We start from the raw sequence: 12,081 nt of genomic DNA, 5'->3' as shown, positions 1-12,081 counted from the left end.
AGAAATTCCTTTTCGAGAGGATTTCCCTTGCCATTCAACGTGGAAACGCTGCAAGCATTCGGGGCACTTTTGTTTTTGTTTTTGTTTTGTATTATAAAACAAAAATGTTTATGTAATTATGTTATTAATATATTCATATTTTTTACATATCTAAGTATGTAATAGTTATTTACGAACCGAGTGCGAGAATACATTTTTCGCACATGAACGCATTATTTGAGGCACAAGCGACGAAGGAGCGAGTGCTTCATTTGCGCGAATGTGCCGAATACGTCTTCGCGCATCGACGTTTGTACAATATTTTTTGAAACGAACATTAGAATTTTTAAATTATTTCCAATAGTTTTCAATTTAGTGAATAGATGGCGCTTGCCCAAGTGTCAATCGAATTAATAGCGATTTATTTTCATTCTTTCGAAATTTTCAACATCCAAATTGGAGAAATGACGTTTTGTAAAGCAGATTTTATTATTACGAAGTCAAATTATTTTCAGAATGCTCAAAAAGGCCAATGCTTTTTGGATGATTTTGAAGCACTAGTGCGCGAAATCTACGTTCGCGGTTAACTGTTGCGTTTGCGAAATGTCATTTTGAAGTTAGTGAGTTCAAAAAACTTTTTTCTGAATACATAGTAAGTTTCAAATAAAACAGTTCAACATAAAATTAAAATATCCCAAGGGAATTCGGAACAGAAATAAAAAATACATTACGCTGTAGAATTTGTTCTGCAATAAAAAAAAACTTTCGGTTGTGGTGTTTTTCGCTCGTCTGCTCGCTGTACTGTACAGACGTGAAAACAATTAATTAATTTCCATCGATTGTAGAGTTGTATCTCCTGTTGCGTTGAAAATTTCGCGAATTATCAAGATAGAAACTTGATATGCGTTCAGTGTTCCGTTCAGTATGCATTGTAATGCATTTTTCTCACACTTGCTTTGTGTTCCCGTCTAGCTTTTGTGTGAAACTATTTGAAAATAGTATACGAAACAATGTACACTCACCTTTTACACATTTTCAGAAATCTCGAGCAAATTTTATAACATAACACATTTAAATACTTAAACTGAATAAGTACGCAATAAAGAAAAATTATTTTTGTTAAAAAAGCGTTAAACCTTTTATTGCACGCGTCGCAGCGTCAGATTTCGTAGACAATATGGCAATTACCGAGCAAGTGTTTATAACGGAACATTGTGAAAAGTAAACAAATTATTTATGTATTTTAAGATTTAAACGCAGATTCACATCTGGCCGAACGTCGACGATCTTTGCAAGTCGAGTATCATAAGCGGCAAAGTTTGAGCGGAAGCAGGCATTAATATTAAATTACGGCGTTCTTTATGTGTATCTTCTCAAAGCCGAAATTAAACTGAAGGAAATCTGTCAAGTGTACAGTGAAGTTTTATGCCGGTACAGCAAACTTTTCCTTTCAGACCATCTCATCTCATCTTCGAGAAAATGTGTAAGAGATCCGTTTTTCGAACGAAAATGATGATTAAGAAGTCTTTAATGATGCATCCAAGTTTAATTTTGCTTTGACGAGAGCAACACAATGAACATTATTCCCTTCCTATATTACAAAGCGGCAGCATTAACTAGATAAAAGAGAATTTCAATTATGTTAGTTAGTTGTTTCTTAATCTAATAAAGCTGCTTCAGCAGGAGAGTGCTCGCTCCTGTTACAACGCTGTAGTGTACTCGATTCCAAATTCTATTACGGCATCGTAACGATCTATCTTCGTTTCGGAAATTTCCCTTCAGATCCTTGATAATCTTCAATTTATCGTTGCGTTATGGGATATTAAGAGTTTATTTTACAAAATTATGTGTGAAATGAATCGATAAATTAGTTCTTTGTTTTAATAATCCTTGATATATTGTTACTGATAACACATTTTTTCAGCGAAATGATAGATTTAACTGTTTTTCCGTAATCAAATCAATCTTACTTTATGTGGTGATGATTAAATAATGGTTAAAAACATATTTATGGATAAAAATATATTTTATCCAACACCTCATATATAATAGGACAATAACTAACACGTGTTCAATTGAAAAGTTCATCAAATTGGCTTTGATCTTTGTCGCTAGCTTTGTCTAACCAACTTAATTTACGATGTTGTTGTCTTTTAAAAAATAAAGTCAAAGCCAACTTGATGAACATTTCAATTGAACACTTGTTATATGGTGATTTTAAACAAATAAAGTGGCACATATGTCACTAATGATCTAAAAACCATTTAAACACAATTAAATATTTTTGTGACGGATTTTTGCTTTTGTTTAAACACAATTTTTGCTATGATTCTCGCATCGTCGACCAAATTAATTTGTCAAATAAAAATGTCACAATTGTCATCAACGATGTTCTGGAGGAGTTGAATAAAGTTAAGTATGGCACACGTGTGTTAGCGACTCGTTTTCAACTCGTGGTTTACCTGTTTTTTCGCGTGACTTGTATGCCTTCTAACACACTAGTACCATAAATAACTATAATTTATCCAAAGCAGTAGCCATCCCTAAATTAATAATTTCTGGTGAAATCTTGTGTATTGTTGGTTGCCTACAGTAACATTTTATAAAATAACATTCCAATTGCTCTTTTTCTATGCTTACTGTTTAAAAACAATTATTCTTTTTGCATTGCAATGTTTCTTAATAGTTGCTCCAATCATTATACTCTTTTTTTTTTGAAAATCTTTTAAATATAAATTTGGTGTAATTGTTGTTACTATGTACTGAGGAAATGGGTATTGCAGGCTTCAAGTATTATAAATTGCTCCGTTTCTCCCGGAACTTTTTCGCATTTACATCGTATCGCACCTCCCCCGGAGACGGTGGAACTTGATGAGCAATTAAAGCAAATAAATTAATAAATAACCACACAAAATGGTCTGGCTGCCGTCGTCCATTTATTTGCATTACTTGTTCCAAAGTAATTCTCACAAATAAAATAAAACAGAATGGCAGTTTACATGCATTCGGAAACAGCGATAAATAAACTAGTCAGTCGGGACAGTTTACGACTTTTTACATTTCCAGTTAACTGTACAACATCGTTCTCAAATAAGCAACTTAAAATACCAATTTATTTATTTAAATTGTAATATAGCATACAACACAGTTGTAAGATCAAATAAACTTATAATAAAATCTAAAATATATTTTTAACATGCTAGTCAATCTATTGAGCTTCAGAAATATACTGCAATCCATTTACAAATTTAGTAATCTTCGTTTTTATTTCTTGTTACTTAGTATGTAATCTTAAAATTATCCATTAAAAAAATACAAAAATCTACAATAGATACTGTCAAGCTATGTTAATTTTGTGATGCAATGTTAAAATGTGGAATGAATACAATGAATATAAACGCACTACTAATTGGGTTATACTTCTTACATTAAGACTGCACTAACATGGATAAACTTTAAAAAGCATGGCATACTTATCATCAACGTCTCTCTCATCGAGTCAAATCTATGCAACCGTCATGCTTCCCAAAGTTTTTCAGACATACAATTGCTTACAATAAAAAACCTAGCTAAAATTATTTATACAAACAAGTATTCTTAACTAGCAATGAATATATTTTATTGATAAAACTGTCCTCTATAATAGATAAAAAAACTACATAAATTAATCGTTGACAAGAGTATAATTTCAATTATTTTCATTAAAAAGTGTTACAATATGAATGAACCTTAAAAACTAGATGTTTGCACGTAGTTGAGATATAAATGAAAGGTTTCAAAGGGTTTAAGTAAAGGGGGTTGGTTGGGGTTGGAGGGGGGGTCTATGGGGTCGGAGGAAGGAAAGGGATACTTCGCCTCGGCAGTGGGCTTTTGGAGACTCAGTCTCTTTATTTTGTTTCTTTTTCTTTATTTTCTTCCGTCTCCTTTTCTTTACCTTTGTCCTTCTCCTTCTCGTCGGCCTGCAACAAACACGACTCGTTAACAACGACCACAGCGAGCTGACCCACCACGGCGTCCGTCACCTTCTCCTTTTCTATGTCTTTATCGTCGGGTTCCTTTTCTTGGTCCCCTTCCTTTTCGTCCTTGCCCCCTTCTTTGTTGTCTTTCGACTCTTCGGGCGCCGGCTTCGGCAGGTGCGAGTTCAAGTCCAGCGTGGTGCAGATGTCGTCCCAATCGGAGAAGCACCTCTCCTTCATGCGGTTGACGAGTCCGACCAGATTCGGACACGACTCTGTCATGTAGTCGCGCAGTGCGTAACTAACTTCTTTGTCGATAAAGTAAATTTGTGCTAGTTGTGCGAATACGACTACATCCAGCTGTAACGAACGCGATTAGGTTTAGAAAATGAAGGAAACGCTCGGCCGGCGTGTGTGTCTCTTACGGTGGTCGGTTCGTCGCCGAAGAAGAATGGCTTATCAGCTAACATGTCGGAAAGCACTTTGAGATCTCCTTGTCCGAAAGTGTTGATTTCTTCCGCCGAGTGGACTCCTATACCTTGAGCCTTAACTTTCTTGGTACCCTGGAACCACTAAATGTTCAATATTGTATTAAAACATACTAGCAACACAACACTGGAAGAAACATGCTCTAGGTGCTACGGGTGCGGGGTTTCATTACCACCTAAGAAATCAGGGACAGTTAATGCACAGGTCTCGAAAAACAGTCATCGTGCAAACGTAAAGTGACTAGCAAGAGTGAAGAGATTGAATTTTGCAAAGAGGTCGTGACACGTTTTGTGGTGACATTAATACAAACTTTACATACAGTCTGATTTTGAAAGTTGTGCTGATATTTTAACCTGGGGTAGGACCTACGTGTTAAAAGAAGATAAAATAACCAGACCTTTGTTATATAAATTATAATGATTTACGACAAAATCAAAGGAATCGCTTTGTTTGGGAACCGCTGAAAAATTTCAAATTTGGCGGGCAGTTTTGACGTACGACCAACTTAAAATGTCAAGTTTTTCTACCATTCGAAGTTGGTTGATTTTTATTGTTAAATTTTTTTGAGATTCATCATGAATCTTTGATAAAATTTGTAAAATGATGATAAAATAGTGTCTGCAGCTTATTCAGAAAACAACAAAGTAAAAAGACTGTAATTGTGAGTAAAGCATGAAATGCAAGATCAAAGAAGTTGCTCAAAATGCCTGCCATCGTTTTCAATGCAAGCTTCAGCAAGACGCGACGTGCCCAAGAAAGTCAAACTCTAATCAGAATGCCTCTGTTTTGACGAATTTCCTGAGCAACGTTTTGAACTCGCGCCCGCCAAACTACAAACTGAAAAACTCCCAGTTGATTTGCAAGACGCCAAGTTCTTATTCGTGGCTGGTTTTCAATTACGTGAAGAATTTCTTCTTCTTCAGCTAAATGCGATCTTCTCGTTGGAGGCCAAGGTCGCGCTTATTCATTTCGAAACGCCTGAAATCGCGAAGATGCTCGACAACGTTTACAAAAGTTCGTGCGTTGGGAACTATCCTTTGAGGAAACCTTTCACCATAGATGTGTTGTGCTAGCCCTAAATGTCCTCGGACTTTTGCCATAAATCAAAACCATATCGGTTTTCTCCAGGTTGTGATTTAAATTGAGGTCAACATTGAAGTTACTGAATTAAATGACAACAAAAAAGTGTACTGTTAGCAACTGGAATCTGCATTTGAATTTGGCGCTTCAGAATCCGGGAAGTCCCGAGCCGCTGCCTGTCCAAGTCGTCGTATTGGGGAAGGACACTTTACTTGCGAACGAACTGGCCTGGGATACACAGCCGCTCATTGTCTTGTTCTTAGTTCTTTGTTTTAAATTTTGAGTTTAATCTGTTCTGTGTTGAGTTCTAATACAACTTTTTTGTAAAAGCTATTAGTACTATAATTTTTTTTCATCCATTTTTTCATAAAATTCAATGGTTCCCAAATTTTTCTCAAAAAATATCAACACTTGGCTCAATGGTTACCTATTGTGGGTTCTACTATCGGTTAAAATATCTACACAACTTTCAGTCACCCTGTACATTGTTAAAGGGATATTCTAGTCTAGAAATTTGGAAAAAAAAATCTAATAGCTTAATAATAAATGTATCTCTAAAACCAAATCCAGAAATTTACAGTAGTTCCATTAAAAGGGCAGGGTGTGAAAAACTTTGAACTTTTTCTCAAAACTATGTTTTTTTAAATTTTCTTTTTTAATTATTTGATCGGAAAAAGTAAAAAAAAACTAAAGTTAATTTTAAAAATTATCTCATTTCTTGATATTTAACGACTACCATAGCGAAAATATAATTTTGACGTACTGATTCAAGGAGAGAAAGTGTCACTTTGTCTGTCTAGGCAGGTAAAGTGCTTTACCTGACGCCGACTATGCCTACAAATATTTTGAAGTGTGATAAATAATTAATCGGTTCCATTTAATTACCATTATCTAGTTATAATAGTTATTTACTTTCTAAAATATAAATCTACAGCTTCTGAAGTAAACAAATAGACTTTCGTAAGTAGCAGTGTAGTCGATAAAATCTTGTATGCAACGCGGCAGTAAAGTGTCTATCGAACTCGTTTGCTTGCACGACTCGACTCCGACTCGTCTCGCAATCTGCAAAGTCGTTCGATAAAGTGTCACTTTACTACCTTGTTACATAAATAGCTATTTTTATTTCTTTAATTCTGTTGTCGAACATTAAAATAATAAGTAAAATTTTTCTTAGGGCCGGTTGCACCAACGTGAGTTAAATTTAACTACAGATTAAAATATAGGAAAACATGGTTATAACAATAAATAACTAAAGTAACCCACAGTTAACTTTAACTGGCGTTGGTGCAACCGGCCCTTAGGGAAGTTATACTACTTGTTTAAAAAAAGTGAATGTTGATTGTATTTAATCAAAGATATTTGTTTGTAGATGGAATTTTTAGAATGTAGCAATTAGTTTTTGAGTTATGACAAGGCGAGCGATATCTCGTTTCCATAAAAACTCACCGTAAATAAAACATTCAATTCACTTTTATTTTAAGCAGTATGATTTTGCTGAACGATAAAAAAGCAACAACCAACAAAAAGAAGACCTTCAAAGTTTTGCATCTTTGAATAGACAGTGCCTTAATTAGATGGTCGACACAAAAAAAATGTGAAGAGCAAGAGCTCCTTTTAATTTAGCGTGCAAAATTTCCCCATATTTATGTTGCACAAAAACCACCTGAAATGTTGGCGATTCACAGATTTCATGACGCTAACTCTTTAAATTATTTAGTCAAAAATTACGAAAAATCAGGCGGTGATAAATCCGTTTTTTTTCCAGTAAAATTATGTCTTGTTCGCACACTTGTGCTAAATTTAGCTAAAACAATTTGTTCCTGGGTTACGTGTCACGCCGTAATTAATCACGAAGTTAAGTTAAAAAAATCAACCGTGCAAACAACGTTAACCGACTTCTAAATCGAGTGTGTTCAATAATTTATTTAAAAAAATATACAGGGTGTCTCACCTAAGACTTTCGAGCTTAATATCTCGGCTATTTGATAACGGATTTTTATGAAATTTAAAAAATACAGATATTTTAGACGGTGAAGGTTCAATTAGTAACAATAAAATTACCTAAAGTTAAAAAATGTAAAATTTTAACACGTTTCCTTAATTGAAAATTAAGCGCAATTATTATTAGATTGTTAAACATTAAAAAATAGGTAATTTATTGTTTATACAATTATGTAACTAAATCACTCGTCTGATTCAACGAAAAGATTAGATTTTGTTGTTAAAAAATAATGTAATCTAAATTTTGAAGGTATTTGAGCAGTTACCTTTTGAAACAATTGGTGAAAAATTGCCAAGCAACATTTTGTACACCTCTTAAAATCTGTCAAAAGTGGGAGCGCTAAATACTCTAAAAATAGACTGCAATGGCAGAAATTTCAATATTATTGAAAAAGGAAACAATTTTTGTCTACGGAGAGTGTCGTAAGAACTTCAATGACACAGTTCGTTTTTTCGTGGAACACTATCAAAATGTAGGCTTTACAAAATTTAATGTTCAGAGAGTCGTCAATTTATTTGAAGACACAGGATGCGTATCCCGATCGTGTTTTAGTCATTTATGGAAGAATTAAAACATCCAGTATAATAAATTACGTCCAAATGTTGTCTTTAACTTTGTAAGTGTTTGTAAGGTTAGCAAGATAAACGTCAAATATGTCACCTGCGCTTCTGCGAAAAGGGATGACCAAAGTTCTGCAAAATTGTGCGTTTGTTTCATACGCGTTTACGTTTTTGCATTTGCAGCCACGTTTAACACAGTTTTTTGCTTTTTTCTTGCAAACCAGACGTCTTTCAAGGACGAGTTTTTCCCTACAGCATTTTTTATTGACGATCAATTTTTTATGTAAATCTTAATTGATTCAACATTTTAAAAAGGCAGGTAAAAATTACGTTTTTAAGACTTGGGTGATTGCGTTAATGGGATTTTATTCTTCACCGTCTAAAATTTCTGCATTTTAAATTTCACAAAAATCCGCTGGAAAATAACTGAGTTAATAGGCTCGAAAGTCTTAGCTGAGACACCCTGTATATACAGGGTACCCAAAATTCGTGGAACAGCTTAGTAGTACTTTGTCAAATATTCATAAAATATAAGGTAAACATGTTTTAAAAAAATCTATCTTCTTTTTTGTAGAAGTTATGGACTTATTTGTTACACTAAACGTGGCAACGTTTAAAAACATTCTATTTATCCCAATAATTTGCAAATATTTTTTGTATCCATGGAAATAATAAATAACAATCAAGGCCATGTTGCCCTGGAAATAATGAAGTACATATGTAAATAATTGCAATGAGTTGACATTGTCCCATTGAGTTGTTCCGCGATTTTTTGGGCCAGCCAGTATATGTAGGTCACTTTATTTACTCTTGCGTGCAAGTGAATCTGCTAAGATGCACCTATTCGTCAACCATTCGGCGGAACACTTGTTAATATTTAACCAGATCTCGTGCGGATGTGAAACTTTTCCGCGCCATCTGTTCGACATTTTGAAAAACTCGGGAATACCCAGCACCGAAATCCTCGGATAAAAACCAACATCGAGTCATTCCAGCGGAACCGATTGTGTCTAGGAGATCGATTTCGTTTTCATCTCTTTTTCTGTAACATCCACTACGCGTACTTAATATTTGTCAAAAACAAAACAGTACAAACTGACATTTGAAATCTGAAACGGGCATATTTTTCGCGCACAAAAAATCCATCACGTCTCTCGATCAAACATGAGAGATGAGATAGTGTGGGCCGGAGGGGCGGCGGCACTCGATCAAACTGGCAAAAAGTGCACGTCAGTGTTGGACCAGAAGCGGTGCAAATAGATGTTTGTTTATGTAAATGTTTTGCTGGAATGACTCGCCAGTGTTCCACCTCGCGGCACCTTCTAAACCTAAAAAGCTACCGTTCCAAAACAAAGAACCAAAACGCCGGACCGGCCGCTCCCGATGGGTCCTTACCTTTCTGCCGAACGCGAATTTGAAGAAGAAGTTGAGAATCCCGTTTGGTATCCTCGTGCCCAGGGCGTGTTGCAGATTAACTTTGTACCCTTTGAGAACTAGTTCTGGATATTTGGTGCGCCACCACATCACCACCCACGCCAGATGGTTCTCCACCATCGAGATGGAGGCGTGAGCGATGTTCCTCTGTTCGGCCGTCAGTCCAGCGTCCAGATCGTGGCCGAACTTCTGGGAGAGCTCTTTGATAATAATTGTACTGTCGGCGATCTCCTCGCCGTTTATCTCGACAAAGGGAAGTTGGCCTTTTTTTGAGCGATATTTCATTTTATGGTCCACATTCTGAAACAAACACAGCTTTCAGCAAACAAAGAAAAACTCGACGGACCGCCTTTCCAGACCATAATAACTTATCCGAACGTTTCTTTTTTTACTCGCGTTTTATCGCGTTCTTGCCGTTTTTCCTCCAAATCTAAATTACCCAATCTGGGTGATTTATTACTGTCATCATGATGGACCGCGTACGGTTTATATATAAAGTTTGAAGGCTTTTACAATGCTCGCGGCACGGATGAAGATCCTTTTTGCACGTTTCGTGAGGAGCTAATCCACTAAACGGATTTATGGAACGTAAAAAATGCACGCCCTTTCCTGCACCTCCCTGAAGTAAAGCTAAAAATCGCCTGATAATAAATTACGACGAACATCGTGCATATACTGTTGAGAATTGCACAAAATGGAAAAGCTCTACGCCGATACGAAAGCCGTTTATATTTACCTTGAGGTATTAGCTTTTACTGCGGCCATAAATTTTCTATTATTTTCTCGTAAATTTTCAGGGCGTTATGACGTTCGCATGGATGAAAATCCATCGCACAAACAAAGCGATACTGCCTCGCGGGGATTGGCCCCCGAAAAAAAAACCGATTTGTTTTGGGCGCGAGCGAATCACTAAAAAATATTCTTGGGGCAACGATCCGATTTAAATTTCAAATAAAGCTTGTTCGCCGATTAAAATCGGTTGCTGAGGACCTTTCGTGTTTCATAAAAACCGGAATTTTTAATTTGGCTCGACATTTTTAGGACCTTCTGTCCGTAAATAGCAGACGCGAACATCTTGTCGCCACATTAATCTATTTTTAATCCAATTTCTTGCGGAACTCCATCAAGAATAATGGCAAAATCCGATCAACGAAACATTTATGTGGCCGAAAATAAGAAGAAAACCCGAGTCAACAAGTTGACAGATCTGTGCCGTGCTTCACAATTTTTTTTGTCTCGATTAAGTCCTCTCATTTTGTCGACGACTCTTGCTCGATGATCGGTGACCGTTGTGGAAGTGTCCGTTCTATTTAACGACGTTCTCTGTGCATTTCCTGCGAGACTATCGTGCTTTTACGTCCTACTTTCCGTGATGAAATCGTACAATTCGCATCCTTCACTCGGAGCGATTTTTAGTTTGTTTTGATCCGATTACTCACGCCTGACGACCACTCAACTTGTTTTTCGATCGCATCGTTCGAAAACATATTTTGAGTTTTTTACGCGCCCGAAATTAATCAAAATGATTAAATCGTGACGGGCGAACTTTCGGGGCGCTCATAAACTTCGTCAAATTGGTCGATAAAAGTGAGATGGAAATTATTAGTGCGTTTTTTTTTATTAGTTCTTGTAACAAGTTCGAAATGGAAGTTGCTCGAGCTCGGGCTAAATCTTCGGCGCGAACGAGAAAATACGGAAATACGTGACCGGAGAGGATTCGTTTGTTATTAATTTGTCAATTATCCAGGATTAGGTTTCGTCCGGCGCGGAACGCGTACGAGGAATAAAAAAATTCTTTGCCACTTTAACATCATTTTTATTTACTCGTTACATCTTGTTATTCTCCGTGCTGCGAGGTCAAGAATGTGTAGTTAAACGTTTACGATCTAATAAAAGGTGTTCGTATTTTGAACTCCCAAAATTAACTGTAACTTGTAGGACACTGTGTAACAATTAAATGGCTTTTGGTGATTTATGGAAAATCATAAGACAAATTTTAACGCTTTTTTCAGTGTTAAATGTTAAGAATTAGGTAAAAATTAGAGAGGAAGTGAACAACACATTTTTCGAATCTATCGAATAGTTATTTCAAGCTGTTTTGGTGTATTTTAAATATTTATTGTTTTTAGATCGAATTGTTGAATGCAATTTTTCATTGCGTATTGCATCTATGTACATTTTTTCAAAATTTGACAATTTTTTTTGAAATTATGTAATTTGTTTTTCTACTATTGGATAATACTGTAATTATTAAAGTATTTTTCATTGGATAACAGGATTCATTACCCACGGCCCGTTAAATAATAACTCACTGCAAATATCCTAGCAAGTAGTTTATGAAGTCCAATCGCAAATTTAATGCAATGGTATCAAGCATATAAAGTAATAATTTTAATACGTCAGTTTCAGTTAGTCTAAAAATGAAATTTATTTATCAATTTCTCTTCATAGTCGTAGAAAAAGTATAGTATTTTACTCGCGGATAATGGCTATTACTCGCTCGGGTAAATTGCGCCACTCGCCCGCGGCTCGTGACACAACATCATCCTCACAAGTTTAGTAATAGCCATCATTATCGGCT

At 35.7% G+C, this 12,081-nt stretch overlaps 1 protein-coding gene and 1 long non-coding RNA gene across 4 annotated transcripts in view; one reads left to right on the top strand and one right to left on the bottom strand.

Moving 5' to 3' along the window:
* Positions 1-12,081, top strand: part of LOC138128475 (uncharacterized) — a 54,421-nt gene that overhangs the window by 36,165 nt on the left and 6,175 nt on the right. The gene's annotated exons all lie outside the window — the stretch shown is intronic.
* fax (failed axon connections) overlaps positions 3,079-12,081 on the bottom strand; it is a 58,564-nt gene continuing 49,561 nt past the window's right edge. Inside the window, exons 2-5 of one of the 2 annotated variants that reach the window (XM_069044537.1) lie at positions 9,462-9,800; positions 4,361-4,498; positions 4,002-4,295; positions 3,079-3,938 (exon numbers count right to left, since the gene is read on the bottom strand). In XM_069044537.1, coding sequence (XP_068900638.1) covers positions 3,867-3,938; positions 4,002-4,295; positions 4,361-4,498; positions 9,462-9,800 — 843 coding nt within the window. In that variant the 3' untranslated portion in view covers positions 3,079-3,866. Of the gene's footprint in view, positions 3,939-4,001; positions 4,296-4,360; positions 4,508-9,461; positions 9,801-12,081 lie in introns of both variants that reach the window. The other variant, XM_069044533.1, reaches the window with a different exon arrangement.

The sequence above is a fragment of the Tenebrio molitor genome, chromosome 1, assembly GCF_963966145.1.
Source record: "Tenebrio molitor chromosome 1, icTenMoli1.1, whole genome shotgun sequence".
NCBI lineage: Eukaryota > Metazoa > Arthropoda > Insecta > Coleoptera > Tenebrionidae > Tenebrio > Tenebrio molitor.
Note: the sequence above shows the minus strand (reverse complement) of the source record. Positions and strands in the feature narration are given on the sequence as shown.